Below are 17729 nucleotides of genomic sequence, written 5' to 3'. Positions count from 1 at the left end.
ATTTTAGAAAGGGTTTCTATTTCTTGCAGCTAAACAACAGGATAAACTGACAATGATGACCTCAGAAACACCTTGTGTGCTTTATTCAGTGTTAAATGCTAATAATGTGAGTTTGAATGCAATTTCACATGACATTTATTGCCATACTACTGAAAGCAGCAGCAGATATTCACCTCAGATCTTGAAAATAAAAAGAAAAACTATTTGAAATTAAACTTTAGAACCTTGACTCAGTGTAAGCCAACACATATCAGTGATTTAGCATCTACGTTAATTAATGTTTAAGGGTTTTAATTTTTATTAATTACATTATAAACCTTACCATTTTGTTGGAGTGCAGTGAGTGCATATATTCTGTGCTTCTGAATGGCTGTATTTAAATTTCTGTCTTGTTTCATATGGTGCAAACGACAAATTACTTATGACTGCGTATCTCATCACGTAGCGTGTTGTTAGTACACAGGGGTACAATGTAACCTGCTCACCTAATGTTTACATTCGTAATATTTAAATAATTTGACAATTAATAACCAACTCATGTTGAACTCTGAATCTCCGTCTTATTTCGGAGTCTGCCACTGTCCACCAGAGGTCACATTTCGGTGAAGGACGCACTCGTTGAGAGCCCATTAGACTGTTTTCCACCAAGGCAACCCATGGTGTTGAAATTTAATTAGCTAAACTGGCGTTGGGTGGGTTAAAGGAACTAAAACAAAGACAGACATTCCAGGACATAACGCACATTTTTTAAAGCAGAATATCTGACCTCAGCATTGTTTTCAGATAAACAAGAATGTTAGCATGTTTCTTAAATATCTGTATACATATTATGGTATATTTATGCTTTAGAAGCATCAAAAACTAAAATACAGCACCTTGAAATATGTTTCAAGGTGAATATTATTAGCCTTCTTAAGAAATTATTTGTTTTGATTGACTTCAAAACAAACAACTCTTGTTCAATGGCTTGTCTAATTTACCTAGCTAAGCTTTTAAATAGCATTTAAATCTGAATAGTATCTTGCAAGAGGGTTTTTTGCTTTTCCTCTGGGCATCTTTTCCCAGAAACATCCCAAACTCTTTGATATATTTGTATCTTCTTATAAGTGAGTCAGAAAAAAAGTGTTCACTAAGCTGAAACAAGTGTATGGCATATCCGATGAGATTTACAGTGAAAGATCTGAACCGTAATAATTACTGTGATCATGCATGCAGACGCTTGAGAATAAGAAGAAAATCCTTTAGCGGGATGATATACTCTTTAAGCGGCAATATCAAAAATGGCATCCCGTGTGTGCTAGGTTAAATAATCCTCGGGAATGGGAGTCAGCAGATGTTAGTTTGTGTGCTTTGTGTGATTGAGGATTGCAGTATCGGAGCCATAATTCAAAGCGTGGGGCTATACAGAAGAGCAACTTCAGATCAATGAACTGAAAATTTGGTCCTTGGGCTACAGCAGATCGTTTAGTCGAAGAGCCGGTGTCCAAACAGCCTATTAACATCCTTCGCCGTAGACTTTTTTTCTTTAATTCACATGGGAGCTCGCTGCTTAGTTGTACATTAAATTTAATCATGGCCTCAAGCTAATTTTGAAAGGGACATTATTCATTCACACCTTGTTATAACCTTTCGAACCGCAGGAATCTTTGTTCATATTTAGTTTTCATGTCGAGTTAATCAGAGCTCTACATCTGATGACTAGCTAAATTTACACCAAGGATTTTCTCCTTTTTACGGTTTCTGAATGTTAATTAAGTCTTTGTCTTGAAAGAAATCATGTCAGAGGTTTGACTTAGATGTTATTGACTGTAAATATTGATGTTTGTTGCTTTTTGCTCGAGTGTGGTTTGCTGTATTATTTCTTGTCTTTTCTTACTCTTGTATTTTTCAGAAAAATAGGTCATTCATTGGAGTAAACTGCTTTCCAACCCACATGAAATCTGATAATTTTAGCTCAATAAGTCATAATTTTTTTTGGTCATCCAGTCTTTTAGATCTTTAGAAATCTCCGTTAGCTTAGACATTTCGCATATCTCATCAGGCTTTGTTGAAATATATTGTTGAGCTTCAGAAGTGGAAGCTAATGTGTCTCCTAATAATGTCTCCTAGAGGCAGCAAGTATATTGTGAATAGCAAAGGGCCTAAACCTGATCTTTGAGGTCCTCCTTTCTTCACTGGCCTGACTTTTTAAAGTTGTTAATTTATTTAAACACTCACCAGCCACTTTATTAGATACACTTTACTAGTACCGGGTTGGATCCCCCTTTGCCTTCAGAACTGCCTTAATCCTTTTTGAAAAAATTATGTGAATGTGTTGCTAAGTTGACGAAGAAGTTTTCTTAGTTTGTTAGTATTTATTTTTTAGTAAATTATTTTCTCCCAGTGTGTTTGAACTCTCTCAGCCATCAGCACACTATGAAATAAATACTATAAAAATCTAGAAAGAAGATTGTTATTATATAAATTGCATCGTGACAAGTGCCGGTGCACTTCTCGCACTCTTTCTTTTACATTTTTTTTTCAGAAAAAATAGTTTTTTGTTTTTTTTGAGACTTTTGTGGTCTGTATTGAACTCCTCTGGCCAGCTTTCCTCTTGCTCTTCGCTCTATGCAGGAGTTGTGACAGCTCTTTTTTTATTTGGAGCGCTACAATGTTTCTCAAGCTTTACATTATTTCAAAATGAAGTTATTCACACAAACTGAGTACAACAGTTGAGTTCTGGAAGTAAAATTCTTAATTTTCTGCATAAAGAAATAGCTTTTTAACAATACCGACAGTCCTTTTGTGAGCTACAAGGTCGTTGATGTGTTTGATATGCGTTTATGTGCTGAAAACTGTTTGAATTTATGAGTACTTTATTCAAAAGACCTGACACAAATATATTCAGATAATAAGGTTACAACACGAATTTTAATACATAATGAAAATCAAATGAGTGGCACATTTGCCTTGGTGCTTTATTTTTTTTTTTTAAGTCATGAAGATAGGAGTAACACTGACATTTTTACCTCAAACATATCTTTAATCAGATCTCCTCTTCTCTTCTCTTAGTTCTGTTTTTCCTGATTATTTTCTGCATGTGTTGCAGTCTGTATTGTAATATTTGGCACCTCTGTTCTCGAAATTCACAGGTTTTAATTTGTTGAAAGAAGATTTTTAAATCGAATGAGCTTTTTTTTTAGAGGCGCGGTGGCTCAGTGGTTAGCAGTGTTGCCTTACGGCAAGAAGGTCGCTGCTTTAACTCCTGGGTCAGTTGTTGTTTCTGTGTGGAGTTTGCATGTTTTACCCATGGTCGCGGTTGATTCCTCTGGGTGCTTTGGTTTCCCCCACAGTCCAAAAATATGATGTATAAGTTAATTGGGTAAACAAAATTGGCCGTAGTGTATATGTGTGAATGATTGTATGGGTGTTTCTCAGTACTTGTTGTGGCTGGAAGAGCATTAACTACGTAAAACATTTGCTGGAATCTACTCATTCTACTGTGGAGACCCCTGATAAATATGGGACTAAGCTGAAGGAAAATGAATGAATGAAGTTGTCTTTTATCATTGTATGCATGAACTGAGAGGGAAAAAAAGAACACCTGATTGTTTACACTTTGAAAGAAGTTAATCCCATAATTTCTGTCAAAATCACAATTAGAAATCCTAATTAGATAAATGAATGGGGGTTTTTCAACTTTTTTACATAGTAACATAGTTTAATAACTTTTTTTAAATAACTTTTTTAATAACTCATTTTAAATATATTTGCCATGATGATAGTAAATAATGTTTTACTAGTTAATTTTGCAAGATACTAGCATTCAGCTAAATTGCTCTTTAAAGGTTAGTTAACTTGGCACGTTGGGCCCTATCATACACCCGGCACAATAAGGCGCAAGACAAGTTTGGCACGCTTTGTTGCTATTTTCAGACCAGGGCAACAGTATTTTTGACGTTTTGCACCATGTTGTTTAAATAGCAAATTCCCTTGAGCCACTTTGTAGACTCTTGGGTGTGCTGGTCTGAAAAGGAGGTGTGTTAAGGCGCATTGTTGGTGCATTGCAATTTTAAGAAACTGAAATAGACCACGCCACTGACCAACTAAAAGCATGTTAGTTATGCACCTATGCGGTCCAAACACTTACACATTGCTTAACACACGCAGGATGTACAGCAATACAAAAATATCCTTACAAATCCTAAAAAAACATTAAAATGTTACATAAATGATTATTTTTTTACATTAATATAATAACCACTGCCTCAATGCCTCCATCTCGTTTTTTTTTTTTTCCAGTTTATTCATGACAATTTGCATTACTATAATATTTTCTGTAGTAGTAATACTATTTATTATATGCATATTTTTATATATATATATATATATTTTTTTATAAAAACAAGCTTATATTTGGACACCTGTCAGGGTGCGTCACTATATGGAGTATAAGAATAAGACGTGTGTTTGGATATAACTCGTTATTCATTCATTAATTTTCTGCCGCTTTTCCTGGGTCGGGCCGCAGGGGCAGCAGTCTTAGGAGAGAACCCCAGACATTCCTCTCCTCGAACACTTCCTCTAGTTTCTCTGAGGGATCCCAAAGCGTTCCCAGGTCAGTTAAGAGACATAGTCTCTCCTGCGTGTCCTGGGTCTTACCCGAGGCCTCCACTCGGTGGGACATGACTGGAACACCTCCCTAGGTAGGCGTCCAGGAGGCATCCGAAACAGATGCCCGAGCCACCTCAGCTGACTTCTCTCAATGTGGAGGAGCAGCGCCTCTACCTCACCCTATTTATAAGTGTGCGCCCTGCCACCATTCGAAGGAAACTCACTTCGGCCGCTTGTACCCAAGATCTTGTCCTTTCGGTCATGACCCAAAGCTCGTTATCATTGTTCACTTGTTAGTGTGCTGGAAATTAGAACTGGGTTTAGAAATAATTTTTTTAACTAATCTTTAAACAAACTTGACTAACAAAATTAAATATGTAGGCTAATGGATGTCTTTTGGATGCGTTTTCACGTTTTCCTTATCCGCAAAAGTGAAGAGGCCAAATAGAGGAGGCTCGTTCTTTATCCTCATGCTGCAGATGGTCTCTTGAACTGTTTTCTCGCTAGTGAAGCGTTCAGTTTTTCCACTTACGAAGTCTGCTATGTAAATAGCAAATGCGCCATGGCGCGATGCAACTGACACTTGAAGGGAATGGGAGATGAATCTCTGATTGGTTTAATGCACCTCATGCTCAAAACATGCCCATAGCTCATTAAGAGAATAAGTACAACCCTGTTAGGCCATTCCCCAGAGCGCAAAGCATATTTTTCCATCCTTAAAATAGTAAAAGTTTGGATTCGGACACGTCTTTAATGCTTTTGCGCCGTGTGCTTTAGACTTTGCACCTAGATCGTTAAAATAGATCTCATTGGGTTAATTAGGCAAGTCATTGGACAACATTGGTGGGTTTTTGTTAGAAAGAGAGAAAAATTAAGCTAAGTAGCTTTTACATTTAAAAAAAAATGTTTGTTTATTCCAGCCAAGCTAAAAGAAATTAGACTTTCCTCCAGAAGAATAATATAATAGAAAATACTGTGAAAAAATGCCCTTGATCTCCTAAACATCTCTTGGGAGATATTAGAAAAATAATTAAAATTTCTCAACTTTAAATAAGGCCAAATATGAAACTGAAATGTCTAATACATTCACCCTCTCTCCATTTGCAGTGCAGATGACAAGTTTGACTCCACCTTCAAATCCAATGTTGTGGTGAACTCCAGCGGATACTGCAACTATCTGCCTCCAGGTCAGTGCGAATGCCTACACTTAAGCTTTATGGCGCTTATAATGATACAAGCAAGTGGTTCATAGCACAAAGAGCTCCAGCGGTATTCAAAGTAAGGCATTAAGCTATAAAGTGATTTTTTCCATGGAAATAAACATAGAAAGAGGGTGAGAGAAGGTCACCTTTTATGAGAAGTGCAACAGCTGAAGCAGACATGAATATTAGAAATGCAGTCACACTGAAGAAGGGATGCCTTGAAGAGCTCTTTGCACACATGCTGTGGAAATCAAAGAACCCTCTTTCTTGTTCCGTATAGTAAATGGTGGTTCATGGGTCATCAATTTAAAGATTTGCACATCGGAAACTGGGACGTTTATGGTGCGAAAGGAAACAGGGAGTTCATGAATTATGTTTCAGCTACTTTATTTCCTCTGAGGGCAATAATGCTCAAGAATATGCATTGCAAATGCATATTGCATTTATTTTTGGAAAGCAGAACAAGCAATGAAGTCTTCCTTTGATTAAAATGCATGCATTGTACATAGGGATGTCACGGTTTTCCCAGTCATCAGATTCCGTCTGTGAAGAAGAACGTCTGTTTTTCTCTCTCTGACATGCAGATTCATACACAACAGCTCGCTCAGCAATGAAGCAGGAGTCTTTAAATAACCCTCACTGCAGATGCAAACAAGCACACATTTGCTATCATGAGCACATCGTGCCCCGATGGCTCGTATTTGCTGATTTCATTGCAATTTAACGCTGCTTTTCTTTTCCCCACATTAAATTCCTGCAGTCCCACAGTAGCAAACAGAAATCAAATGCGTTTTTTTGAAGTCAAGTCAGGCAGAGAGATGAGGAGCCGCGTGGAAAAAGCCAGACGCACATAGAGAGAGAAAATTTCACATCTTGTTTTGAGAAATATGTTTATTCATTAGTGGCTTGTGGGCGTGAACGGCATTTGGTAATCCGGTGATCTGGGCAGATGCCAAGGACACAAACAGACAAAGTCTGATCCAGAATAAAGCTTTGTTTATTTGCTGCAACTGTTTATCAGTAAACAAATGTTTATGCTGATGGATATAAAAGCTGCCAAAGGTGTTAAAGCACCTGTAAATCTAAATATGCATTTTATTTTAATTTATTTTGACATTTTAATCAGTGAGTATTATGACTTGACAATTTTTAAGTACCTGTATTTGTGTAAGTAAATTACATACAAAGTCAATGCAAATGCATTAATAGAAGCTAATGTCCAGGGAGCGAAGCAAACGATGCAGAATGCACAATGCGTGTGCCACAAATGCACATATTTTGCCTCAGTCGTGTCTTCTGTGTAAATTTAAAAAGATTCAGCTCAAACTGAAAATTTGTGTAAGCTGAAAAATATCCTGTGAGTAAATCAGTGCAAGTGACACAATGATTTAGTGTGAACACAGCATAACTAGTTGTTAAAATGCACCTAATTCACATTTGGAAATTAGGAATTTTTTTAACAGATTTGCTTCTCGTTTGGATGATTAATGATAAGCAATATATACATTTTTAAAGGATCTACATTGATTGGTTACATTAAACTGAAATTTATCGACTGAATTACTTTCAGCAGTTCAAAAGGAATTATATTTATTAATGCAGTAAAAAGTTTTACAACTTTATTTGTCATGCATCTTTAACTTTAAAACTTTCCAGATCTTTAAACATTTATAAATAGCTACATTACACACTACTTGAAAGCTAATATAAAAAAAACACACCTAATAACGTTACATTTATTTTAGTTTTAATACATCTTCACGTTCCATTTACACCTTATATTGTTACATGTAATTTTCAACAATAATCCATTTGGTAGTCCATACAAAAGGAAATAAAGAGACTGAGGGCCCTATCATACACTTGGCGCAATAGGGCGCAAGACGTGTTTGGCGTGATTTGTTGCTATTTTTAGACCAGTGCAACCCTAATTTTCACATTTTGCGCCACGTTGTTTAAGTAGCAAATCCATTTGCGCTAGTTTGTGGACTCATAGGTGTGCAGGTCTAAAAAAGAGGTGTGTTTAGATGCTTTGTTTGCGCATTGCTATTTTGAGAAACTAAAGTAGGCCATGCCATTGACCAACTGAAAGGTTGTCTGAAGTCCAGTGCAGAGCGCGTTAGGTGAGCTTAAGCAGGTCCAAGTGCTTACACATTGCTTAATACACACAGGATGTACAGCAATACACAAATATCTTTGCATATCACAAAAAAATTAAAGGATTAAAATGTTACAAAAATGATTATTTTCTACATCAATATAAAAACCACTGCCTCCATGCCTTCTTCACCTCGGGGTGCTTTTTTCAGTTTATTCATGACAATTTGCATTTGTATTATGTTATAAGTATCAGCAGTATTATTTATTATATGGATATTTATACTTGTTTTAATAAAAACTAGTTTAGATTTATCCATCTGTTGGGTTTTGGAGACGTATGCATCACCATATGGGGCATAAGAATAGGACGTGTGTTTGGATATAACCTATATTTAGAAATAGTTTGAAACAATTTTTTTGCGCTTAACAAACAAAATTAAATATGTAGGCTTGACAAAACTGACCCTAAAGTGAATGGGAGACTCTGATTGGTTTAATACACGTTATGCTTAAAACACCAATAACTTATTAAGAGAATAAACACAACCCCTGTTAGACCATGCGCTTGGGCACAGACCGTATTTTTTCATCATTAAAATAGCAAAAGTGGATTCGGACAAGCTCTTAATGCTTTTGCGCTATGCACTTTAGATTTTGTGCTTAGATTGTTTAAATAGAGTCCTAATACGCCTTTTTCCCCCATTTTAATTAATGTTCAGTTTATTAAAACTAAGAGTAATTCTCATCTTTTGCCATGCAAATAATCATAAGACAAAAATACTTTCTATTCAAAGAACATTTCTTTTAATTTGTTTTCAAATGATAGTATTTCTGATTGGATGATTGGATTTCACAATGCTTTGAGTCGGTCATTATGAAGATATTATTGCTGATTGTGCCGTGAATCAGATCCTCATTGAGAATGATCTGCAGCGAGTTGCTCGTGTCGACAGTAAAGTTAATTTGAGAGTAGATTAGGCTAATATTGACTCATCCAGAATTGTAGTAGCATTCCTGTTGGATTCTGTCAAGAGATGCCCTGTAGCGCTGCTGACTCACATTTCTGACTGATCTAAAGCGAACGACAGTGCCTGCGTGTGTTCTGAATGTATCAGGGTGTGTATTTTGTTTATTTTAAGACTTTGTTTCTGTATCTTTGTGTTAAATTCAAATTTAATTAGTCACCATGACCAGAGAAACAATGTAAAGCTACGCAAACGTGACATGCATTAGCCCAGACATATGAAAACGCGATTAGCAGGTGTATAAGAGCTCATAACAGGTTATTAGCATGCGCCGACTGCTTCACTGCTAAAGGCTACTGCTCTTCCCTGCATCATCTCATTCAATATTTTCACCATCTTTACTGCTTGCCCCATGCCTCTTCTCTGAAGAATCCATTTAGCGGGAGTGGGTTTCACTAGCTCGCTAGCCGTCGGTATTGATTAGCTTTTAGGATTAGTCACCTGGATCCCTGGAGTAGAAGCCGTCGACATGGAAAAGAAAGGCAGCAAAAATCCAGCGGAGATCTGAGGTGCTTAGACTGAGCTGTGTTTAAGCCAAATATCGATAGACTGGTTTTTAAAAAAAATCGCAGTTGTCCTCTTGAGTGTACTAGAAAGTGCCCTGGATGAAATTCCTCTAAATGTCAAAGTGCCCTGAGGAGGGATTTGTAGATGCTACATTTGAGTCCGGTTAGTAAAGGCAGAAGCGGATGACTAATTCTCGGTGGGGTGATTGGGAAACCTTTGGAAATGCAATTCTGGCTGTTTTTTAATTTTTTATAAGTGAGTCATTCACTGGGTCCTCCACTTAGTTTGTGCCCATGACACTTTTTTTCTTCAGGAAAAATAATCTTCTTGCAAATGCATTAGGACTGGCATTGGATCCGAGCCACATGGAAACCCCCCAGTTCCATAAGTAGCCCTAAGTGTAATTAGTGAGGCTTTAAAAGGCCAATCTCTCATACTTAAGGTTAAGAAAAAAAAAACATTGTGTTTAACTATGGTATTTTAATCTTTTACATAAGGTTGGGCGATATCACATCATCATGTTTCACATTATTCGGTATTAATAATTATTGATTATTTTTTTAATAATCTATTTAGGAATATTAGGATTTTTTAATTTTTATTTAAAAAAAATAGCTGATCTCTTTATAATAAAATAAACATAAATGTTAAAGAAAAGTTTGATTTAAACTTGATTAATAAAATGTTACAAAGTGTGTGCAATGGGAAAGTGTAAATGCTGAACAATCAAAGCAAACATTAAGGTGTGAATATAGTAATGATACAGTAAACATCAAACTCTGTAAACAAAAGAAATTATGATAAGCAAATCTGAGCTTTCAAGTAAAGGAACCAACCATCATTTTTCATACATGTTGCAACATTATTCTCTATTAACCCTATGCTAAAAATCTCTTTCAGATGGGGAACTAGTGGTTGGGATGCACAAGAAAACAAACCAAAAAGCCACTCTGGCGACATCCTTACATCTTTTTTATTTAATTGACAATCTCCTCACTGCTGCTTTACGGCATTAACTTTTTGTGTGTGTGTGTTGTTATTCTGACCTGATGTGACATGCAGCCCTGCTGTGCACGTCGCGCTCCTCCAGTGGAAAAGACAAACTTGCACTAAGCTTATTGGCATTCCTTTCAAGGTGCGTGCCACATCTTAATAAAACTATAGCGCTCCATACCGAAACTTCATACCGAAACGTCTTTTTTTATCGATATTGACAATGGTGTTCGGTCAATAGATAGCCCTACTTTTACAGAAAATGTTTAAATGACATTATTATTATTATTATTATTATTATTATTAACTTCTTTAAATATTATGTAGTGGGTAATGTACCTGTTTGTGAAATGTAAAATGTTTTAAACGTCAAATTGCGCGATAAACCTCTTTTAATTCCTTCTGCACTGCCGAAATGAAATTGAAACTGAGTAAAGTAAAACTCAGTCCAGTTTTCAGAGTTGAATTTCAGTTTCAATTTCAATTTCAGTTCAGTTCAGTGTTGTTTAAATTTCACTGCTAAAAGTCCAAACACTGAAGAGAAAATCCATTGATTAGTCCGTCAGTACTGGGAAACACCCATACACTCCCACATTCACAGACACACTCATACACTACGGCCAATTTAATTCCTCCAATTCACCTGTATGTCTTATGACTGTAGAAGAAACCAGTGCACCCAAACCCATGTGAACATGCAGGGAGTACATGCAAACTACACATAGAAATGTCAAGTGGCCCAGCCAGGACTCCTTCTTGCTGTAAGGCGACAGTGCTAACCACTGAGCCACCATGCCCGAGCCCACAAATCTCAAATGGGAATTAGTTGTTTTCCATCAAGTTGTAATGCTGGGTTCACACTAAACATGTGGAGAACATTCCATTTTTATTTGTCTTAAACTTTCCACTCAAGTAGTATTTTGTTATATTTATATATTTTTTATATTTTGCACAGATGATGTGACTGAAGAAATTCACACTGTAAATTTTCCTCTATTCATGCTTTTGCATGGACATTATGTATAATTTACTTGCACAAATACTTAAATTTGCATTTGGTGTAAACCCAGCATTAAAAAAGGATGGGACAACTGCATAAATTATAAATTACATGAAATTAACCCGAAAATAAATGAAAGACACTCAGCAAATTATAAGTTTGAGACCAGGCATGATCAAATTGTCTATACTAGATGTCGAATTGGACATTTTAGGTTGACTCATTTGTATCTACTCAATAAATAAGACCCACCTAAATGTAATTACTGCCAGGCTGCTCTTACTAACAAACATATTCTGTTGGAACGTGGAAGTTTGAATACAATTAGTCAGAATTTTTATAAGTAGAGTACTTTAAAAAGGTGCCACCAGGAAGAATCGTAAATTATTTATCAAACATTGAACTGAAAAATCATATTTAACTTTGAATATATATTTTTTGTGTGAATTTTATTTAATTATATTTTATATATTTATTTAAGTAACTTTTTATTGTAATACGAATTTGTTTTTATCATGTAATATCTTTATGTATATCCATCTTGCCATGTAAAAGCCATAAGTTGCTGATGTGGCAATAAATAAATAATAAATAAATAAACCCAGTGTTAGAGTAGCCTACTGTAGAATTGGTAGCCTAGAATCCAACAGTAAACAAGGCCAGCATATGGAGACCACAGATTAGTCACATGGCTTTAATATTAACTACTATGTCAGAGTTTCTATTTCCCATTTTTCATCTCTGATGTGGAGGCGAGAAATTCTCCTCTCTGATATGTGAGTTTTGTTTCTGACATGCGCTGTAAACGGTAGACCAATCACAACAGACTGGAGCATCTGCAGGTTAACTTTGCTTATAATAACTGTATAAGGTATTAGTTAATTAAAGTAATTAGCATCTAATAAAATTATGATAACTAATGACTTACTTTTCTGTTTTTGTTTATAGAATAATAATGTGCTTCTTTTGTAAAGCTGCTTTGAAACAATACATATTGTGAAAGGCGCTATACAAATAAACTTGAATGAATGAATCTGACCAATCAGAGCAGAGTATGAACTCTTGGAAAGGAAGAAGGAATCTTCAAATGAATCTTAATGAAAAGATGTGTTTTAAAAGTTTATTATGAGAAAATGGCAGGTTTTTGACCTTGAGTGCATAAAAACATTGAATGAGACATCCAAATCACAATGAAGAACTTTTTAAATATAAAAAATAGGGACTTTAATTTGACTGACAACAAAACCTTTGTCCAACAAAGAAGGCATTTAATACATTAGCAAGTGTATTCCTGCAAATAAGCAGTTTATTAAGCTAGTAGTGTTAGTTAATGGTTTGTCAATACCTTCTGACCTAAACTAAAATGTTAAACAACATTGCTGAACATTGTGAAACAGGGTGAACGTTTTTCTTGTTTGTAGCGGCACAGGAGAAGTCAATGTTTGAGTGTCATTATTGAATCACAAAGAAGGTGTATTATGTTATTATGTAATCTGCCGCACAGCACAATGATCTTTTGACATCAGCAGCTCATAATAACAGTCTTTAAAGTGTCCCAGAGTGACTCGTTTGGCAGTAAATTCTGCTTCACGCAAACTTAAATCTCTGTAAGTTCTGTTAGGTTGAGCCACTTATAAATTAGTTTTGAGAGAAGAATCTGATATGATTAATCACAGCTGGTATCTTATCCGTAATCAGCAGTAATCCAATCAGATTGATCCAAGCCTACAATAATAGACGATTTTTACCTTCATTTTGGAAGAATCCCCCCTTCCACCTCATCTCCACCTTTTCTTCCTTTTACCAGGAGAGCTCCCGAGACCTACCTGATCTCGGACCCTCTTACATGCTTATTGACCAGGCAGGAGCCCTGGGCTCAACTTCGCTCCCGAGACTGCATGCCAAACCTGCTAATAGCGTCAAGCAATATCTAAGTGTGAACTCTTGAATGTCCATTTAAAAATAAGTTGCCGGACAACTTATGAGAATAGTTTGAAAGCAAAAAACAAACAAACATATTAGATTTGTAGTGTTGTAATGAATTAATGGATTATTTAAAATGACAATTTAATGTTTTTGCAAATTATTCATAAATTTCTTAAACCAAAAATAATGTACATAGAGTTAGGCCTGTCACAATAACCTATATATCGACTTATTGAACAACACATGGACATGACCTCAATCATTTTTGGGGATTCAATATATATCGCCTATACATAATAACCATTTGAGCAATATTTTGATTGTGCTAATTTGTGCAACATTTTAATCTTTATTAGAGCTGTCAGTGTCAGTATGGTTAAAAAGTTTTTACTGTAATCTACATTTTCATGTGGGTGTCTGACAACTGAAAATAGATCTGGTACCAGATATTACAGCCTCTGTTTTTACCATGCAACATTTGCAGCCTCTGTTTTTACCTTGTTAACATTTGTAATGTTTTTATTTAGGATATATGTTTTCACATACTGATTCCAATGCCTAATTAATAAATTGTTAAAATGACTATAATTAAACAAAATATTCTTAAGAATACAATAGTATGTGTTCTTTGGAAGAGTGTTATTTGCATTATGAGGATATTATATTGTCATTCTGGCATTATATAATGGCATAAAATGGTCTTAAAATGACAATAATATTGCTTATTGCGATATATTTTGGTGCAATATATCGTACAACAAAAAACAGATATCATGATAAGCTCATGATAAGTTTCATGTCAAGTATAATGGGTTATTCATGGCTGGTTAACTTTCTCAAATCATCGATCATAAGCAGACACTGTTGGTTTTAGGCTCTGAATGTATTTGTAAAATGTTGCTTACAGAAGATAAAATTATTGTTGCTTTTCTTAACATTTTGAGTTATCTTTTAACTCTATGGGCTAAACACAAGCATAGAATAAACAAATATAAATATGCCCCTTATTTTTGGTCAGAAGTGAATGTTGTGGTAAGATTAGGCCAGGCATTTTCAAAGTGGTTCATTTTATTTTCTGAATCCCAAACTGGGAGCATTTTCTGAAGACTTGATGGTCTTCATCTGGACCACAGATTAAAGGGGGGAACTTGTGTCTCGTTTCAGAGGCCCAGCGCTGAGGTGAATTATTCAGGAACCTTCTGTGGCAGTGTAGATCAGTCTGAAGAGGATTTTGGGATGGGGTCAGTACAGCAGAATATTATGACCCGAAAAATAGCACTCTCTCTTAGTTTAGAAACTTATTTTACAGTGTAATCTAGGGAATGAACAGCATTTCTTGTTTCTTTTTGAAAATCTTTTACATTTTTAATCATTATGGGTAGACTGTCCATTTTCTAAACTTTAAAATTTCCAAGCATTAAAGAATAAAATACTTTTTTAAGCTTGAAAACTAGTTTAATACTTAAATTGAATACTTATACATTACATTTCGTTTCTTTTAGAATGTTTTGTTTGTTTATTTATTTATTTATATATATCAAAAAGTATGACAATTATACATTTTTGTCATGATTTACAGAACTAAAATGTTATTCAGTGTAATATTAATTTATATAATGAAAAACCTCATTAGAGCAAGAATCATTTGATGACATATTAAAAGACTCATCACAGTTCAGTCCAAAATACAGTTTTCATTTGAAATCTTCACACTTTTTCTTTAAGAACACTTGGTTTTATCCATTTGTTCGTATTTGTTTTTTAAGGAAGTGAAAACCCTTTTAAAGATGCAGTATGTAAGTTTGATACCCAGTGGTTGAATTAGGTATTGCACATCCGGTTCAAGACAAACAGGAGCAGGTTGCCAGATTGATGACACCAACAAAGGCTGATTTAAATCGTGGTCTAAATAAAAGCAATGGCAGCTGATAGAAGGTATATTTTCCTTATTAAAAGCAGTTTTTTGTCCTTATAAACACCCGAAATTTATATTTTAGAAACTGCTTCTATTTTTGCAGCTGGACAACAGAAAATTGACAGTCATCACCTCAGGTACACCTCATGTGCTTTATTCAGTGTTAAATGCTAATAATGTGAGTTTTGTCATTTCACATGACATTTATTGTCATACTACTGAAAACAGCAGCAGATAGTTCACCTGAGATCTTCTAAAATCTATCTTTTAGAACTGTGACTTAGTGCAAGCCAACAATTATCAGTGATTTAGCATGTACATTTAATAATGTTAAAGAGGTTTAATATGTAATAATTAGATTATAAACCTAACCATTTCCTTGGAGTGCAGTAAGTGCACTATTCTGCGCTTCTTTATTTAAAATTCTGTCGTGTTTCGTATTGTGCAAATTGCTTATCACTGCAAATCTCAGCACATAGCATATTGTTAGGACACGGGGTTACAATGTAACCTGCTCACCTAATGTTTACTTTCAAAATATTTATATTATTTGCTAAATAATAATCTCATGTGGAACTCTGAATCTGTGTCTCATTTCAGAGTCTGCTACTGTCCACCGGATTCAATGAATCAAACTGACTGAATGTTTGGGGTGTGCTGAAGTATAATTGGCTAAACTGGCATTGGGTAGGTTAAAGGAACCAAAAGAAAGACAGCCGGTTCGGCACGTAACGCACATTTTCAAAGCAGAATATCTGACCTCAGCTTTGTTTTTCAGATAAACAAGAATGTTCCCTTAGCATGTTTCCTAAATAACTACAAACAAATTATGGTATTTTTATACTTTAGAAGAGTCAAAAACTTACATACAGCACCTTTAAGCATAATTCAGTTTAGTATGAACACATACTATTTTACATATTTTAATAAGTAGCGACCCTGTAAGAATTTTAGTTTTAGTTAATGGAGAAGTAAAAAATATTGTTGATAATTTTAAATATTTAGGTATAATTATTGACTCTAATTTAAATTTTAAAAAACACATTAAGAAGATTTCCAAAAGTGCTAGAGCAAGCCTGAGGATCTATAGAAACATTAGGCATCAGTTACCTATGGCTGCTGCTAAACTTTTTATGAATACAATGATTTTACCTCATTTATCTTATTGTGCTACAAGCTGGTCGCATACGAACATTACAACATTAAAACCATTGTATGTTTTATATAAACAAACTGTTAAAATTTTAGCTAAAAAGCCAAGGAGCTATCATCATTGCAACTGTATTGCACAACAAAAATTACTAACATTCGACAGTTTCTTATTTTAAGCTGATGTGTGTTTAATGTATAAAATATTTCATGATCTTGCACCACCACCCCTCAAACAATGTGTGATTGTCGGCAAGGGCAATATAAGACAGACTAGGTCATCTGTTAGAGGTGATTGTTCAGTTAAACTTAAGAGAACTGCTTTTGGACAATCAGTTTTTTCAGTTAAAGCAGCAGAAAGATGGAATAAAATACCAGTGTATATCAGAGAGAGCAGCACTTTTAATCATTTTAAAACTGTTCTTAAAATTTGGCTAAAACAAAATCAAATATACAGCCACTGATTTGATTTCATTTGAATGATAATGATGTATTGTATTTATTGTACTGTAAGTGTATATTGTATTGGTTATTACTGTTAAATTTGTTATTTCCTGCCCAGGGACTACAGATGTAAATTAGCTTTATAGCTAACTCTGGCACAACATGTCATGTTGTACATTGTCCCTGTATAAATAAATAAAATAAATAAATTAGCATAATTCTGAATGACAAAACTTTAGCTCATTCATCTGCTTAATTTGACCCATAAAGCTAATCAGAGGATATAGTATTTGGGGGATTTTGATGGATGACACATTTTTTCTAATATAGGTTGCCAAACTGTGAAAAGATGAAATTATGAAATATTTAAGAGCATTAAACTCACCTTTCAGTCTTGAGGGTTCCTTCTGATGTCACAGGCTGGCAAATGACTCATGAAGCAGTTTCTTATATAAACTCTTATAGAATTTCTCAGGCTTTCTGTTGCACTGAGTGACCTCGAACAAACTATTCAGGCTATGTCAGTAGTTAAGATAAAAATAAAGCACAGTCCTTTTAAATGGTGTTGTACATGTTTTTTCTTCATTTAAAATGTAGCAGTTGAATTGAAGTCTGGACAATTGCATTGAAGGACAGTTTTGCTGATTAAACAATTATTTTATGTTCAATTAGAGATTTTATTTTCATCATTATGTCTTCCAAGTATTAAATAAACAATTTAATGCCTATTTTGTGGACAAATTTTGTTTTTTATCCTGTTGAACAAAAGGATACACTTTAGACTTTGTGTCTAGATCATTAAAATATAGCCCAGAGTGTTCAACTTAACAAAAAACTCAATCTGGCTTGGAACAAGTGGTGGATGAGTAAATGAT

At 34.8% G+C, this 17729-nt stretch overlaps 1 protein-coding gene across 7 annotated transcripts in view; it reads left to right on the top strand.

The window, feature by feature from the left end:
- The window catches only part of chrna11 (cholinergic receptor, nicotinic, alpha 11), a 54614-nt gene that overhangs the window by 12723 nt on the left and 24162 nt on the right, over positions 1 to 17729 (top strand). For 5 of the 7 annotated variants that reach the window (XM_087294733.1, XM_087294732.1, XM_087294731.1 and 2 more), the window contains one exon: positions 5701 to 5780. In XM_087294733.1, coding sequence (XP_087150859.1) covers positions 5701 to 5780 — 80 coding nt within the window. Of the gene's footprint in view, positions 1 to 5700; positions 5781 to 14510; positions 15282 to 15364; positions 15399 to 15861; positions 15949 to 17729 lie in introns of those variants that run through there. The other 2 variants (XM_087294735.1, XM_087294734.1) reach the window with 2 other exon arrangements.

Source organism: Danio rerio, chromosome 19 (assembly GCF_052040795.2).
Source record: "Danio rerio strain M-AB ecotype USA chromosome 19, GRCz13ab, whole genome shotgun sequence".
NCBI lineage: Eukaryota > Metazoa > Chordata > Actinopteri > Cypriniformes > Danionidae > Danio > Danio rerio.
This window is presented reverse-complemented; position numbering and strand designations above follow the sequence as displayed.